A 17,060-nucleotide genomic window follows, 5' to 3' on the forward strand; every position below is an offset into this window, starting at 1 on the left:
GCCTTGTTATGTTGCCCTTAGTTCAGTTCATTCAGTCTTATTGTCTTGCTTTGTCTCCTGCCTCCCAATCTTTGCCATAGCATGAGCCAGCTATGACAACTCTCATTAGTGTTGTGTAAATTAGACATGGCTATCACATATTAAAACAAATAAAAAGCCACCAAATGCCTTAAATTAAATAAAGAATAGTGCATTCTTGTTTGGTGACTTATCTTTTATATTAATTGTTGGATTCATGTTAATATAGTTTCAGACATTTACATTTAAAATTTGTGTGTGTTGGAATCTATCCTGTAAATTGTTTTATCATAAGATACACTTAGCATTCATGGTGAGTTGAACATGTTTAATTTGTTAATATTCCTGCATTATCTGTTGTATTCCATTTGATTGTACGTTACAGGTAGCCTATACTGTGTGTGGTTTGTAGCCTACCATTGGGACATATTAATGTTTATTTTAAGAGGCTTGGACTGCATTTTGGATTATTAATTTACATTTTTACATTATTTTATTCTTTAAGAAATGAAACGTGTTGCAACCTCATCACAACACACATTCAGTTTAATAATTGTGTGATTTTATTGATTACGATTGACACGATTAACACATTTAATCTCCAACAATAAACTTGTACTTGTATGTGTACTTAAACTTGTGTGTTTGTGTTCTCTCTTATACTGTAGCTGGTTTTCTCCATTGACCGTAATGAAAGATTTCTCTTGTATGATTGTGCTCCCTAGTGGACTGCATTCATAACTGCACAGATAATCATCCATACCACCGACCCTCCCTCATGTTAGAGTGAAACACCTGCTCTCTGTCTGTAAATATAGGGGATATGGATAATATTGTTCATCTTTTTATTCATTTATTTGTAAATTTGTTAGACATAAATCTGTACACACAAATCTTACTCACTGTGAATTATTAAATTATTAAAATGTTTTTTCTTTTCACTGGATATTCTTAACTTCTTACTCTCAACTTCCTTTGATCTTTCACCTCCATTCTTTTTCTCCAATAAAGCATTCAATCAATGAATCAATAAAAAACTCCCCCCCCTCTCTCTCTGCACATATACTTGCATCAGTCATGAACTTGGTTAATAACAAAGATGGTTTAATTTGGTTTGTTACTTTGTGTTGTACATTAAGTATGTTTTATATTATTTTATTATACATAAAATTATAAAATTATTATAAATAAAAATACATATAATTTAATTATACATAAAATGCTTCATCCTTTATCATCACCTTTTGTTATTTTGTTTTCATCTTTTATTTTATTTACATTGAATATGCTTTTATATTTTTTATATCTTTCATTGTTTCTGTAAAAAGCTAAATGGTTTGTTAACTTTTAAGTTAAGTAGCAGTTTAAGTTTGTATTGTATTGTGTAATAAATAACATATTTTATTTGATAATCATATCACGCTTCATGTCTCTTCTTTTAGTGTGAAACATAAGCTCTAATGTGAGGGGGACGTATTTGTTGCCGTATTACTTTTTTCATTCATTTTATTTCGTTTTTTTCACAGACGGACGGACGGACAGATGGATGGACACACGGACGGATGGACTGCAAAATATACTCTCCCCTTCGGCCTGGTGGAGACAATAAATTAAAAAATCAGACCCGTCTGAAGTGAGTGGTGCTGTACTGTACTTCATAGTACTGTACTGTACTTCGTAGTACTGTACTGTTCTTCGTAGTACTGTACTATACTTTGTAGTACTGTACTGTACTGTACTGTACTGTACTGTACTGTACTGTACTGTACTGTACTGTACTGTACTGTACTGTTCGTCGTAGTACTGTACTTGCACGGCAACACGTTGTGAGCTTGTAGATCTGAGAATATTTGTACTGTACGGGTGTGTGTTAGGCTGCGCAACAGTGCACTTTGGTGAACAAAAGGTATTTCCGTGCTCAGACATACATACCGGTACTTCTACACTAATATATAGGCCCTCAAAAATGTAATTGAAAGAAATCACACCCGTGTGAAGTGAGGTGCGCTCTTATCATCATACTGTACATCATCTCATTCCGGCCAATCACAATTTGCGTCCTCAGCTTCGTCATCATTGTTTGTGTTACGCAATGTTTGTGCACAAGTTAACTGCACAAACACCATCTAGGCTGGACATTGGAGGGGCTTGTGCCCCTCAAAAACACAACCCCCTAGGAAGGCAGTATGAGTCACCAGAACCAAGGACGGATGTTATCATGGTTAAAATGGAGTTTGAAGTTACAATGGGTTTGTATAAGGGGGTGTGTCTCAAATGAACATCTCAAATGTTTTCTAGAAAAGCACACTCTTGACACACTTGACCTCATGGAGAGCGCAGATCTTTATCATTGGCATGTCTGGTGTATATTCGGCGGTGTTGGTCGTCCACCTGTGTCAAGTACCATGTCCCAGGGAACAGATCGACCACTGGGCTCTGCGGTACATAGCTAGCGAGGTGGTGAACCTCTTCTCGTAACTTCATGTTCTCAGCAAACACGGCAGGGGGCACCTTTCTCCGTGAGTCCAGTCGGACCTTCAGGTCACTTTGGCTGGCGAGCAGTTTGTCCAGTCCAGAGCTGGGTGTGCTGTCCTGTGTAACTGTGAGAGAGTAGAATGTAGCGGCGAGTCCTGACCCATAGGAGAAGACCCCAATCTTCTGACCCGACAGCTGCTGAAGTGTGTGTTGAGCAATGACAGACGCTAGGCAGCCGTACACTGAAGGGCAGTACATGTTGCCGTTCTGGTTGGAGACCAGGAGCGACGGCTTGGTCTTGTGCTCAAACAGCTCAGTACTGGCTTTCATGAAGGCTTTTTCTACGTCCCGGTCAAAGTAGGTCTCCTCTAGTTTCACGTCTCTGAGTGCTTCCAGGCCAGCGAAGGGTCCCGTCTCAGTATTGGGGTTTGGGTTGCTGTGGAAATCATTCAGCATGAGCCGGGCCAGGGACTTCTGCACCAGCTTGCAGTATGGCGTGTGGAAGACCACAAAACCGAAATCCTCCAGGCTGAAATGCTTGTCCGTGCTCTCTTTTTTCCACTGCGCTTGGATCTTGTCGCGGTACACGGAGTAGCACCGATCCAAGGCACTGAGGTAGCATTCGATGGACAGTTTGCCGTTCACTACGGGGTACTCCGACAGCATGTCAGGCTTGTAGAAGTCGTACACATGCTTCATGTGTGTTCCCCGCAGTCCTCGGTCGAAGACGAGAGGAGCGTTGGCTCCGACCAGCATGGCCACCGCCCCAGCACCACCCGTGGGCCGAGCGCTTCCTGTGGCGTAGACGGCGATGTCCCCCGCCACCACCAGAGCGTAGCGGCCATCCCAGTAGGTGGACTCGACCCAGTTTACAGCGTTGAAGAGTGCCGCCGTCCCCCCATAGCAGGCGTTGATGGTGTCGACCCCTTCCACGTCCGTGTTGCCGCAGGCTTCGAACAGCTGCATCAGGACTGTCTTGACCGACTTGGACTTGTCAATGATGGTCTCCGTCCCCACCTCCAGCCGCCCCACGCTGTCGTAGGCCAGCCGGTTCCTCTCCATGAGACGCTGAACGGCGGTGAGGCACAGCGAGTTGATGTCCTCGCGGTCCGAGCAGAAACCCATACGCGCCTGGCCCAGGCCCTCTGTGTACTTACCGGGGGAGACGCCGTCGAAACTCTCCAGGTCTGCCTGGTCCACATACTGTGAGGGGAAGTACACCTCCATGGCGAGGATGCCCACGTCTTTCGGCCACGTGGTCGCCATGATGCTTGCGGGATCTGATTCGAACATTAAGCCAACAATACATTTAAAGAAATCTTCGATTTGGTTCCAATCCACTTAAAAGGGCCCGTTTTCTATCGGTACAGTGCATTATTTATACCGGTAAGACCATTGTCCCATATTAGGACACATCTATACATGTTCTGCTCCCAACGTGACGTCAATCCTACTGACGAGTTCTCTCCATATATAAAGAAGGATAGAGACTGAACTGGCGCGAAGCCCCGCCCCTCCGCTATACATGTCAGTGGAAGTTGCTCAGTGGCGTTTTGAAGCACCCGGAAGAACCGTCTCAGAACGTCTACTTCCGCATTTGACCACCAAATTTTGGTGGTCAAATGCGGAAGTGCAACCGAGCGCTCAATGTTAAAGCCCAGCTGCACGGGGTTTCCCGGTCATGAATCCACGGGTCCGCCTGTAGTCCCTCCTCTTACCACTAGGGCCCAGTGCTTCAACGTTGAAGAGCCTCACTGGGGCGAGCCTTGGTTCTCTCCCTCCGAGAGTTGTCAAACTGGGCGGTGACGTCACAGTGTGCCTTATTTACGAACGACCACAGCTGTGACGCATTCACACCGCCGACACCGGACAACCCCAGCTTCAGGGTAGGGTCGCACATTGCGGACACCCGGTGCGCAGCGCACTGGATTTTCGGATGACAACGCACAGAGTGCACTGAATAAACGAACGCACGAGAACGCAAGAGAGCACACCAGTGCGTTCAGAGCGCATTTCCGAACGCACCCTATGCATGGCTCTGAGTAAGACAGAGTTACGAAAACTCTGTTCACTTCATGGGGACAGTCCAATGGCGGCTGACTTCTATTGAGAATGGGGACAACAAATAGGGACAAGTCCTGGACCGGAAGTAGGCAGAAATGCATTGGACCCAGGCAACAGCCCATGCAGCTTTAATGATGTCCAGTGCTTCGATGTGTATGTTTGATGTGTATGCGCCGTGCCAGCGTTATGACGTAATGACTACTTGTGCTTGATATGGCAGTGGTGTCAGATTACATACATAGGGGCATTACCTTTAATCCTCCTGACACTAAAACATATCGTCATTACGTCACCATCGAAAACCAATTACACCCTGGCATTGGGTCCTTTAATCCACATCTTTATTACGTCATCATTGAGAGCTAGTTGTACCAGTGCAGTTATACCCTGACGTCATATGCTGCTACGATACATACGCATCAAACGGGGCATACGCAAAGTAACCACAGTATACCGCTAATCAACTTACAAATTACATATACATAGAGGCATTTCCTTTAATCCACCCGACACTGATCGACATATACGTCACCATCGAAAGCCGTCACTCGTATTAATTACAACATTACGTAATTGATTGTTGTTAATTACGTAACGAAATAATTAATTTGAAATGCTTAAATAGAATTACCTTCATGTTCTTCAACAGATCTCAAAATAGTGTAAGACAGGTAAATACTTTTCAAGTAAGTCATAGAGCTGTATTCTAGATAGCCAGGACAAATCATCAGCATATTCCTGAGCAGACTAACGTTGGGCCAGGACAAAATGAATCCTTAGCCAGGACAGACTAAAGGGATTGCTGAGAGCTAGTGTTCCACCAAACCGAAGGTAAACCCAGGAACAAGAGCAAGGAATTGTTGTTGAAAGAGACAAAAACTAGGTAGGTCTACGTAGCAAATAGCTAAACCTAATAATTCAATATTTCAAACGTTCTTTCACAGAGAAGCTGAGATTTGACAGTTTGTGGCGGTCGACAGTACTTGCACGCTCTGCTTGCGCACTATTAAATGGCCTACTTGTGTGCAACAAGCAAGTAGGCACTCGACAGAGTGCAGTTCTAGTTTTAGATTGTTTTGTAGTAATCGATTCGTACAACATAAACATTACAGAGACTTTAGTTGTCACTGTACAATACTTTAAAACAGTACTTTAAAACAATCAATCAATCAATCAATCAATGTCATGTTGCACACATGCCTAAAATAGCTCTTATTTGCGCCGACCTCGTTGAAAACAATGTATTTCAAACTCCAGCTTGTCCCCCTTCGTGGCATGGACGCATGAAGCGCTCGAGCGCTCGGTTTCTGCCCCCTCAATATCGTAACTCTCTCATGGTTCAAAGTAACGGTCCTATATATGTGACGTTGACGCGGTGACGTTCACATCGAGACCGAAACGCCTCAGCGTGCTTCTACGGATGATGGCAAGGTTCAATTCATTTTCGCTGCAGCCAGGACGGTTTGGGGAAATAAAATAATGCTCCATCGAAATGAAACAACGCGATGTACCAATTAACACCGCGATACAAATGTAAATGTGAACTCGGTCCATTTGGTTGATCATTTCACGGTTTTGGATGAATTGGAGGTTGTGGTCACTGCAGGTTGACAGTCACAGTAACGTTGAAATGATGCTGATGGCGTTTAGTGTAAGTGCGATACCAGGCCAATGATGTCTAAAAGGTACTTTATTGAATGTGTCAAAATTAAAAAACGATATTCTTTATTAATGACGATCTTAGATCTTTAGAGATGGAAGTTGACTGTTGACATAGGCTACTGTAGGCTATAGTAGCCTATAATGTAGCCATGGTTCACATGACAGGTCGTCTGATATGACAGTCAAGTTTATTTCATATATTGTCTGTCGCAAATATGCAATATATATACAACAGTGAATGTTGGTCGTAAAGTCATCTAGCCCAGTAGGCCTAGTACATATTCACTGTATTTAACTGACTGTAGGCCTATGGCATATTAAACCTAATGGACCTGTAAGGGATTGATGATTATGTTGGATAGACTTCGGCCACCGCTGGACCCATAATAAGATCTGTGTACAGTGTAAACAAAAATATTGATGATTTCAATTGCATTGACCCGAACGGTTTGCGGAGCGGTCTTGATACCGGAAGGTCGCCAGTTCGTATCCCCGGACCGGCACGTTAAAATTACCACCGCTGAAGTGCCCTTGAGCAAGGCATTGAACCACTACCATGAAATGTTCTATGAGCAGGGCCTGGCTGTAAACAAGTATCTGATGCTTAGTCCAGTTACCCTCGGTAAATATAGTAACTTTGCTTTGCTTTGCTTTTGTGTTACAAACATGACATCAGGATATGCCTCCAATCTGGAAAAGGCCCAATCACTGAGTGTTATGGAGGACAATGGATGATCCCACAGGAGATCAGATTCAAGCGCATTGGCAGCCAGGGGTGGGCCAAAACACCTGGTCCCCTGCTTCAACTCATGGACCCCAATATAACCCTGTACCCAACTTACAGCATCTCAACCTGACCTCAGATCACCTACCAGCCTCTGAGCATCACAACCAGGACAATCAGAAAAACGACAGCATCCTAGCACCCTCACACGATGCTCATTATGATGCACTGTGCAGAACATCTCACACTGGCCGCAGTTATCCAGCCACGGCATTACATGCTAGCAGCACTGACCAGAATGCACAACCTGTTCATATTTTATCCACATCTCCAGTAAGCCAAGGAAGAAACATACCTCCTCCACCTTCCCTCCCGATTTCAAACCGACATACACAGTCTTGCAGACCTCCACCCATGTCACCATGTGCCCCCTGCACCTCCCGCAAAGCAGCCTCCCCTCCTGTCCAACCATCATATGCTCACCAGGGTCTATTCAATGGGCCGAAGTCACCGTATCAGAAAGAACCGGCCACCCCCCAGCATCCGATGCAGCAGTGTGTGAACCAGGGACCACAAAGCATACCTCAGACCATGTGTGGAAGACCACCAGACCTGGGTTCTTCTCCTCTTTCCCCTCCTGGGGGATTTGGCTACGACCCTGGCCACACTTCACCCACCTCTCCTGTCCAACAACAAGCTCAGTGGGCATCTCCAACACCGCATTATAGTGGTACGTCTTTATGGCATGTGTCTGTGTGAGTGACTGACTGTTTATCTCTGGAGATAATATTGCAAACTGCTAAATTTGCTCACATGTATTTTAGCTTTTTGCTGTGAACCTCCACGCATTGAGGTATTTAACTTGAATGTTATAGACTAGGAAGCCAATGGTGATCAGCTAGCGCCCTCAAATCTGTTGGACTATTAGCTAGAGAATCAGATAGTTTTACAGTAAATTTTAATATAATTACTGTACCCAATATAAATTGGGTAATTATATACAGTATACATATAAATATTATATAAAAAGGCATGCATTGAGACAATGTGTAGGCAAAATAGAAATTATACATGACTTGAAAGTAGACTAAATACATACAATAACACCAGTATGGTCCTTGAAGTTCAAAAACTACAATTTCAACTGTATTGATATAACTAGCGTATTAACTTGGAACAATCCATTGCCTCTGTCCTTATATTATCCTCAGGGGTCATATATGATCCTGTTCCCGCACCAGCTGACCATCCTTGCAGAAAGCCATCTGAAGAGGAGAACATGGTCTGAATGAATAACAGCACCAACAACATCTTCATCTTATTGTTATATTATTATGTTATGTTGGGTGTATGTGTTATGTTCCCTGATCACTAGGCATGCAACAGTTAATCAATTGCTCACAACTCATTGCAGTGCAACATGTCAGTTTGTAGATATATATATTTTTATATAGTTTTGCGAAATGACGCTAGGGTTAAAGCTGCTATAAGCAATAATATGTCAACATTTTAATTACTTTTTTTTTTTTTTTTGTATTCAGACAACCAGCAATGGGTAAAACGCTCCCAAAATAATTATTGTCTCTGTGACACATCTAGGGACGGCAATCTACATTCAAAGATTTTCCTAGAAGATTCAGATTTTGGGTAGTTCAAAACATAAAAATGTCAATAAGAACTAAATAAATAACATCTTTATCATATCAACCATAAATCCTAATTAGATCTCTTTGGATAGAGATTAAACGTTCCCATCAGAAAACCAGCATCAGGCTCATGAGGTGAGTTTACATGTCTTGACTTGGTGGTTGTACTTTGTTTCCAGTCTCCCAGCTCCGAGTCTCGCTATGGTTTGGACCCGAAGCTGCTGCCCAGCGCTGTAAGCCCTCCTCTCATACTGCATGATTATTTTCACCCATTTCAGTCAGTTATACTCATTTCTTTCTTTCTTTCTTTCTTTCTTTCTTTCTTTCTTTCTTTCTTTCTTTCTTTCTCAGGTGTTGGTGATGGCAGAGGACAGGGCAGAATGGGAGGGTAAGGTTTTCATGTCCGAGCCCTACTCCTCCCTTCCCCCACTAGCTACCACAGCCTGCATCGTAGAGGACATGGGTAAACACACACACACACACACACACACACACACACACACACACACACACACGCACACGCACACGCATGCACACAACCTAACCTATAGTGTCTGTGTCTCTGCTACTGTCCAGGTAATGCCAGTCCCAGAGCCATCCGTTCCACCTGTTACTGTGTGCCCTGTGAGGGCCAGACCGCCTTGCTCAGCCACCTGCCCCTAGGGGCTCTGATCACCCCTCTGGCTACAGAAACTCCTGGAGAGGTTGGTGCTTCATCGCACGCACACACACATTCATCAAACATTTTATAAAAATCACACCCGTGTGAACTGAGTGGTGCAAGGTCTTATATAGCCTGATCAGCTGTGGTCTGACGTAATGTCAGTGACCATAGTAACCATGCTCATTTTTTTGGGTCCCACGTACAGGTACACACACGTACAGGTACACGGGTACAGACAAAAGACCTTTTGTTTTTGAGTGGTGCAAACCACTCCAATAACCAGCTTTGTCTGTATGTACCTGTGTACCTTTGTACCTGTACGTGGGGCCACGTAGGGGTGAGCATGGTTGTTATGGTTAGTGTGTGACGTCACTGCACCACTCAGTTCACACGGGTGTGATTTTTGAGGTATGTCCAGCTTTTGTGCACAAACTTTGTCCTACATACATTGTCCTCCCATTGACAATGAATGGACAATTTTGAATGTTCGTGTAAACACAAACATTGCCTAACACAAACATTGAAGTCGAAGGTGAGGACGCAAATTTTGATTGGCCGGAATGAGATGATGTATGATGATGATGTATGATGATGTACGATGATACGATCGCCCCTCACTTCACAGGTGTGATCTTTTTAATATATCAACAAATCAACACGAAAACATTCTAATAGATTTTTTGATGCGTTGCCCAAATACAGCGTCACAGAAAAAATAATGAAAATAGCCAATATTCTGTCTGTCTGTGTCTGTTTATGTTTCTGGGCTTACCTGCCTGTCTGTGTGTCCCCCAGTGGTCCTTACCAGTGTGCGGTGAGGCAGAGTGTGTGACAGGTTGTGCAGAATGTGGGGCCTACATGTGCCCTGGGATGGACTGGCAGGATTGTGGCCAGAGATTTTTATGTCCCTTCTGTGGTAAACTCAGCGAAGGTAAGACAACAAATAAATAAATGATTTGGAAAACATTCAATTGACTTGTATTGTGCGTTCAGTGGGGGTTCAGTGTCAAATAGTGTTTGTTGGCACACATTGGGCCTCTTTTACTGTTCGAATATTGACAGTATGAATGAAAACTGGGCATCATTTCTACACATACATATTTCGCCATTTACAGTATCAGATTCAACATCAGAGTCTGTGTGTGTGTGTGTGTGTGTGTGTGTGTGTGTGTGTGTGTGTGTGTGTGTGTGTGTGTGTGTGTGTGTGTGTGTGTGTGTGTGTGTGTGTGTGTGTGTCTGTGTGTCTGTGTGTCTGTGTGTCTGTCAGTGCCCTGGCAGTACTACCAGCCCACCAAGGGGGTGGATGGGGTCAGAGTCGATCGAGACAAGAGGCCTGAGCTCAATATGGGATCCTATGAGATCCTCAACTCTCAGAAGGTTTGATTAATTACTATTGTCAACTTTGTGTGCGTTGTGTATGTACAGTACCGAGGATGTATTGTTTAATCTTAATCGTACGGTTCGCCATCTATGGTTCAAACCTTATTCAGAAAACAGTTGTTTTTCTTTGCGACAGTGCCTCACCCTCGCACGGAGGTGAAGTCAGTGACAGAATGGAAAATCAAATTTTCTTTTTGGAAAAATAATTTTGGAAAGCATTTCAATATTTCTTTCATATTCCCCCACCAAAATGTCCTAAAAATGAATAAATGTCACAACATCAGGACGTTTGTAGTCTATTTTCATTCATTAGAATGCATTTGTACTGTTTGTACAAATGTTGTACTTCTTAGAAGCCACTATGAATGTGTGCTGCAGATGTGCACTCATGCATTAGCGCGTACGGTACACGTGTAAAATTGCTGTATACCATATATATCAATCCCAGGATGAAGCTGCAGTGCTGCTGCTGGCTGTAGACGTATCTGCCTCAGCACTGAGAGGAGGACAGCTGGACTTTATAACACAACAGATACAATCTCTACTCGCCTCTCTCAATAGGTATCTCACACACACACACACACACACACACCCTGCTGAATAGTAGCCTCGGTCCCAGGCTTACTCATCTGCGAAGAGAAAAGCCTGGTCACAACCTAAGGCAGAGACGCTATCGGCGGAAGTGTCGGTCCGGAACATCCGTCAGATTTATTTCCCCCGGATACAACACTTGTTTCGTTCACGGAGAATGTAAACTGATTTGTAGCATCAACGTCATTTCCTTGAGCGGTACTTCCGCCCAAATCCCGCAACTTCCGCCCAAAACAAATGATAGTGTCTACAGCGTACTGTAGGTCTTGCCCAGCGTGGCTGAATAGTGTCCAATACAAGCAAACATTGATTGAAGTATGAATCAACCATAACTGCTTGGCTTTGGTGTGGCACTATTAGTCAGTTTATGTCTTTTATCTGATTGGTTGGAGGAAGGACTGTGATGCCCAATCAGATGTTCGGGTGGGTTTGATGACCTATGACAGCAGGCTCCACCTCTACGACCTCAGCCCCGCCCTGTTCCGCCCACACATGCTGGTTGTCACGGAGACGGAGGACCTGCAGCTCCCTGTGCGGGAGGGGCTTCTCGTCGCCCTCAAAGACTGCATAGACAGTCTTGGCAGGTAACATTCATATCCACACAGGCTGCATAGACAGTCTTGGCAGGTAACAGTCATATCCACACAGACCAGTCTGACCATCAACTAGCAGCTAGTTGATGCCCCGCATTCCAAAGTGAAAATTTAAATCTGGCTATTAACCAACTTTGACATTGTACTTCACTGAGGCATTAAGTGTGTGTGTGTGTGTGTGTGTGTGTGTGTGTGTGTGTGTGTGTGTGTGTGTGTGTGTGTGTGTGTGTGTGTGTGTGTGTGTGTGTGTGTGCGTGCGCGTGTGCGCGTGTGCGCGTGCGTGTGCGCGTGCGCATGCGCGTGCACGCACGTGCGTCAGTGTGTTGCAGCGTCTCCCTCTTCTCAGTCCAGAGTGTGATGACTCCAGTGGAGTTCCTTTGGAGATGCCCCTCACAGCAGCTTTGACCATATTTCAGGTCAGCATGGATCTGATGCATAATTATACCACAACCCATTCTTATTATAAAACCTGGAGGCACTCTGTTAATTTATTTTCTATGTATTGAGCAGTGGAATATTCTGGTAACATGTACATGGCTGTACATACCTGTGTTCTTACTGTTTCTTTTTGAAATTATGTTTTTATTTTGGTCATTGTGTACAAGGATATTGAACAGCTTTACATCATGTGGTCAAGTGCATTAGAATCGTTTGTGCTCGTTTCTTACAGGTATATTTCCCATGTTCTCAATGGTGACCAAAGTTACAACATTTTCTTTTTTTTCCCTCAAAAAAACAAAAAAACAAAAGACAAACATCTGGGCAGCTCTGAAGGAAAAGGGGGGGAAAGGAGACTCTTTCACAAACGCGTTCTTACTGTTTCATGTATCATCTTTTGCATAACAGCTGTGTAATGCCAATTGAAGTCCACCCAAGGGAATTGTATTCCATACTACTTGTGTGGGATTCTAAATAGTTTCAATGTACAATTTAGGCATTTGAAGAGTAAGTCAAGAAAGGCAAGACTCCGACCAGAATTCTTTAAATTCCAATTGAGACAATATTATGATTGTTCTGTTCTGTTTCATTTTTGCTGCTTTACAGGCGATGAGTTGTCCAGGGAAGCTGTTGATGTTCCATACTGCCCCTCTGGTGGAAGGGGCTCACACAAACTGCTCCTCAGCATTCTTTGGCTCCAACCAACCAAAGGTAACAAACGCACGCTCGCTCACAACTGTACACATGGTTATGCCTTGTTCCATTATTCTTGCTGCTATAGCATATATACAACCTACAAGGTATCTCTATACAGGTACATTCTTATGCCTTGTTGCACATTTCATTTTGTTGTTATGCAGCTGCTGATGTTGCTATTGCTGCTATAGTAATTCTTCACAAGTCTTATTATCTTGGCTTTATTATTGATATTGTTCTTATGTTGATGTTGCACAGTATTTCTAACCTCACCACACGTCGCTGCTTGTATGTATGAGTAGAGTAGTGACAAAGAAGAATGATTCTTCTTGATTCTTGACAAACACAAATTATTGAATTCCATTTTCCAGTCCATCTTCCAGCCATCAGAGTTTGCCGTCTCATTGGCCAATGACTGTATCAGTCAGGGCTGTGGCGTGCACCTTTACCTCCTGTCCCAGCAGGAAGTGGGAGGGGCTTGGCCGGGACACGTTCCATATCTGACAGGAGGAGCTCTGTACACCTACAGCAACCTGCAGGTAAGGGGAGGTCTGTACACCTTTCCATCGCTGTTAGGGAATATCAAACATCGTTATGATACTGTACATGTTCATCACATGACTCCCGATATAACGTTGCACGATTTGTGTGAGTTTTGAAGAAAATGGGATTAGTAGAATAAAGTGTCTTTTGAAGAAAATGCTAAATGGCACAACATGTATAAATCAGGCTTTAGTCCTTGGTGATGCACTCATCACCTGGTTGTCTCTTATACTGTATCAACAGCTGGACTTTCCTCTCTTACCCCCCACAGGGTGAGATGGACAGGCAGCGTTTCAGCACCGATCTGCAGAGGAGTGTGGAGACCGAGACAGTCTACAAAGCTCAGCTCAAGATACACGTCAGCAAAGGTGTGTGTTTATGTGTGTGTGTGTGTGTGTGTGTGTGTCTGTGTGTTAGCGTGCCGTGCATGAGCATTCGCTCCCATAGTGGAAGAGAAAGATGGAATGCGAAAGAGATAACAGGCTCCATCTTGTGCCACCCTTATCCCTAAACTAATTTGCAATTTTTTACTATTTAAAAAAACCTTTTAAAATAGTTCAACTAGCCAATCTACATCGAGACATTGTGAGCTTGTAGATCTAAAAGGTTTAAAAGGTTTTTTAAATAGTAAAAAATGGCAAATTAGTTTAGGGTTAAGGGTTAAGGGGTGGCGCAAGATATAGCCCAACGTGTGCACGAGGGATTCTGTGAGCGAGAGTAAGTTTCGTGTGTGTGTGTGTGTGTGTGTGTGTGTGTGTGTGTGTGCGTGCGTGTGCGCGTGCGTGTGCGTGTGCGCGTGTAGGACTTAAGTGTGATACTGATATCTGGGCGTTCTCTCAAAAATATGTCTTGCATTCCACAGATCTGCGAGTGTCTGGGTGTTATGGGATGGTTGTCCCAGGGCCAGGTCCCAGTCAGGTGGCCCTGGCAACCCTCGACTGGCGCACCACGCTGGCTGTGGAGCTCACACACTGCAGGCCTCTGGATGAAAAGAGGGGCGTCGCAATACAGGTACAGTTAAGTGCAGCGGGACTACCTTTTTTTTGCAGAGCTTGGGAGTTGATGGGTGCTTCTTAGTTAGTTAGTTTCATTTATTGAAGTTTGTCTTCGGTCTCAACAACAGTAAAAAAAAACAGCTACAACAACAGCAACAACACTTACACGGCAAAAAATGCAGGAAAATACATTAAAAACAACAAATCTAGCGAGACATGGTATCATTTAGTGCCTTAATGGCATTTGGGATGAAGGAATTAAAAAAAAATTTACGGTTAGCTTTTGGTACTTTGTACTGTCTACCAGAGGGAAGTAGTTCGAACTCCCTGCAGAGTGGATGAGAGGGGTCATTTGCTATCTTGACAGCTTTTTTCCGAAGTACTTCCTTGTAGATGTTTTATAGGTTAGGGTTAAGGTTAGGTTTAGGCATAGTCTTGGTGAGGTTAGGGTTAGGTTTAGGCATAGTTTTTGTGAGGTTATATAACCCCGCCTTACTAGTAGTAGCCGGCGCTGTAAAACAAGCACCCCAAAAAACAGAGTCCCTAGGTGCAGCAGAATCACCATTGTCAAGTCAGTTCTGTTTCTTATTGCGATAACAATTAATGAACAGACATAACAGGGCCCGCCACATGCAAACTGAACCCTGGATGTCTAGATATCACGCCTTCCTCTCTGTATTAGGTGGTGCTTTCCTACAGCAGCCAGAGAGGTGAGAGGAGGACCCGGGTTCATACACTGACTCTGCGCTGTTCTCGCCACCTGCAGGACATCTTCCGCCACTGTCAGGCTCAAACGCTGCTCACCTTCTATTGCAAGAGGAGTATGTACGAAACCCACTGTCGATTATCATCGACAGTGTCGATGATGTCAAAAACAAAGAAGCCGATCTAGATGCTCACAGCTCACAATATTATTTTGAAAATCTTATATTATAAAATCTAATATTTTATCCACCCCTTTTGCTATTCCCATGTTATTTTTGAAACCTTTCCGACCATGACGATCATTGTCATTATTGTTATGGGTAGCGTATGTCTCGGGTAACCAGACGATCAGAGATCTATGCCTGAAGATTCAATATATACGGTAGGCTAGAACAAACCTACACCCACTGTTTTGAAAACGTTTGCACTGGTTCTGCAATGCAATTAATTGCCTTATGGGTGGACGGTGGGCACCACAAATGTAGCTGTCCTGTTTTGACTGGCCAAGCCAGTCCATGTGGTCTATGTTGACATTGGTTTGTTGCCCTCCTCAGCATACTGTGCAGCGCTGCAGCGCCCCTTGCATGAGCTAAGGGAGGAACTGCAGTCAGAGGTGACAAAAGCACTCGCCTGCTACCGCAAACACTGCAGCTCTGCCTTGGTGTCTGCAGGACAGGTACGTAGATACTGTTCTAATCAGCCTCATGCCGGGTTTTTGTTGTTTTTTAAATGGGAAAAAGATATTTCGGTCAAGAGATCTTCATCAGGTTAAATTTCATACTGTAGTGTAATTTACAAAATTAGGGCAGTTTGAATTACATTGATTGTGCATTAATTATCAATAGGAATAGGTTTGACAATAAGATAGTTGAATTTGGCAATATTTGTCATTTTGAATTACTCAAATATATTAAAAATGTAACCAACATAATATAGTACATACATACCTCCAACCACACACTATTATTTTAATTGTTTTCGTTTTCCAAAGCAGTCGTGTGTGTCACTAATAATTGCACATTATTGTTAACTGAACTTAACCTAATCATTTCACATTTGTCAATATTGGTCAGTGCAGCTATATCTTTTGACCATAGATTCATTATAAAGATTGTGTGCGTGTGTTAGTTGGTCCTCCCCCAGTACCTGCGGGCGCTGCCCGTCTACATCAACAGCCTGAGGAAGAGTGAGGTGTTGCTGCCAGGCCTACAGAGCTCCATCCCCCAGCGGCTCCAGCTATGGTGCCAGCTCCTCCGAATGGACGCCAGCAGCACGGCCACTCACTTCTACCCCTTGCTGCTGCCGCTGGTATGTGACAATCATCACAAATCACTTTGAGCATGTCTGGAGTGGAAAATGTATTTGAACAACATGAAACATTTTAAAAGGTTTGGTTCTGGTGGTGTTTTAACAAAATAAATGCTCTCTACCTCCCTTTTTTACCATCAGTGGAGTGCAATCAAAGATGTTGTGTGACAATATTTTAGACATATCGTGATAGGTGGGCCATAAATAATCTGAGGACAATACCACTTAAACCCCTATATACTGTACTTTGTTGACTCGGGTCCCCCAGGCCCAGGGGTCTATACTTAGCCCCCTCCGCAGGTCCTAAGGTGCCTGCAGTGATTCTGGTTCTGTGTTCTATATTGTCACTCTCACTTTCTCTGCCCGCAGCCTCTGTCAATAGACGACTCCAGTGCCGCTAGCTCCCCCAACCTAGCGGACGCGGTGCGCTGCAGCGCCGCCAGCCTGGACCCTGCAGGCGTCTACCTGGTCCACGGCCCCCTGGCCCTGCTGCTCTGGTTGGGCAGTCAGGTCCCCGTGCAAACCCTGGTCCATCTCTTCAACGCAAGCTGCTTCTTG

At 44.0% G+C, this 17,060-nt stretch overlaps 2 protein-coding genes across 4 annotated transcripts in view; one reads left to right on the forward strand and one right to left on the reverse strand.

Annotated features, from left to right (window-relative positions):
- Window positions 1–2,343: 2,343 nt before the first annotated feature.
- Window positions 2,344–3,786, reverse strand: LOC306934338 (hydroxymethylglutaryl-CoA synthase, cytoplasmic-like; the record flags this gene model as incomplete). Its single annotated transcript, XM_079516907.1, has 1 exon — window positions 2,344–3,786. The coding sequence occupies one exon, from the start codon at window positions 3,784–3,786 to the stop codon at window positions 2,344–2,346; it is 1,443 nt and encodes a 480-aa protein (XP_079373033.1).
- A 2,197-nt stretch (window positions 3,787–5,983) lies between these two features.
- Window positions 5,984–17,060, forward strand: part of LOC306933290 (protein transport protein Sec24C) — a 13,712-nt gene continuing 2,635 nt past the window's right edge. The window contains exons 1-19 of one of the 3 annotated variants that reach the window (XM_079515439.1): window positions 5,984–6,090; window positions 6,896–7,673; window positions 8,155–8,225; window positions 8,769–8,822; window positions 8,941–9,052; window positions 9,166–9,293; window positions 10,049–10,184; window positions 10,521–10,630; window positions 11,082–11,194; window positions 11,617–11,808; window positions 12,137–12,233; window positions 12,862–12,966; window positions 13,323–13,490; window positions 13,766–13,862; window positions 14,357–14,505; window positions 15,172–15,310; window positions 15,749–15,870; window positions 16,323–16,502; window positions 16,872–17,060. The exon at window positions 16,872–17,060 is cut by the window's right edge and continues 18 nt beyond it. In XM_079515439.1, the coding sequence (XP_079371565.1) occupies window positions 6,947–7,673; window positions 8,155–8,225; window positions 8,769–8,822; window positions 8,941–9,052; window positions 9,166–9,293; window positions 10,049–10,184; window positions 10,521–10,630; window positions 11,082–11,194; window positions 11,617–11,808; window positions 12,137–12,233; window positions 12,862–12,966; window positions 13,323–13,490; window positions 13,766–13,862; window positions 14,357–14,505; window positions 15,172–15,310; window positions 15,749–15,870; window positions 16,323–16,502; window positions 16,872–17,060 (2,889 nt within the window). In that variant the 5' untranslated portion in view covers window positions 5,984–6,090; window positions 6,896–6,946. Of the gene's footprint in view, window positions 6,243–6,895; window positions 7,674–8,154; window positions 8,226–8,768; window positions 8,823–8,940; window positions 9,053–9,165; window positions 9,294–10,048; window positions 10,185–10,520; window positions 10,631–11,081; window positions 11,195–11,616; window positions 11,809–12,136; window positions 12,234–12,861; window positions 12,967–13,322; window positions 13,491–13,765; window positions 13,863–14,356; window positions 14,506–15,171; window positions 15,311–15,748; window positions 15,871–16,322; window positions 16,503–16,871 lie in introns of all 3 variants that reach the window. The other 2 variants (XM_079515437.1, XM_079515438.1) reach the window with 2 other exon arrangements.

The sequence above is a fragment of the Electrona antarctica genome (assembly GCF_951216825.1).
Source record: "Electrona antarctica genome assembly, chromosome: 12".
NCBI lineage: Eukaryota > Metazoa > Chordata > Actinopteri > Myctophiformes > Myctophidae > Electrona > Electrona antarctica.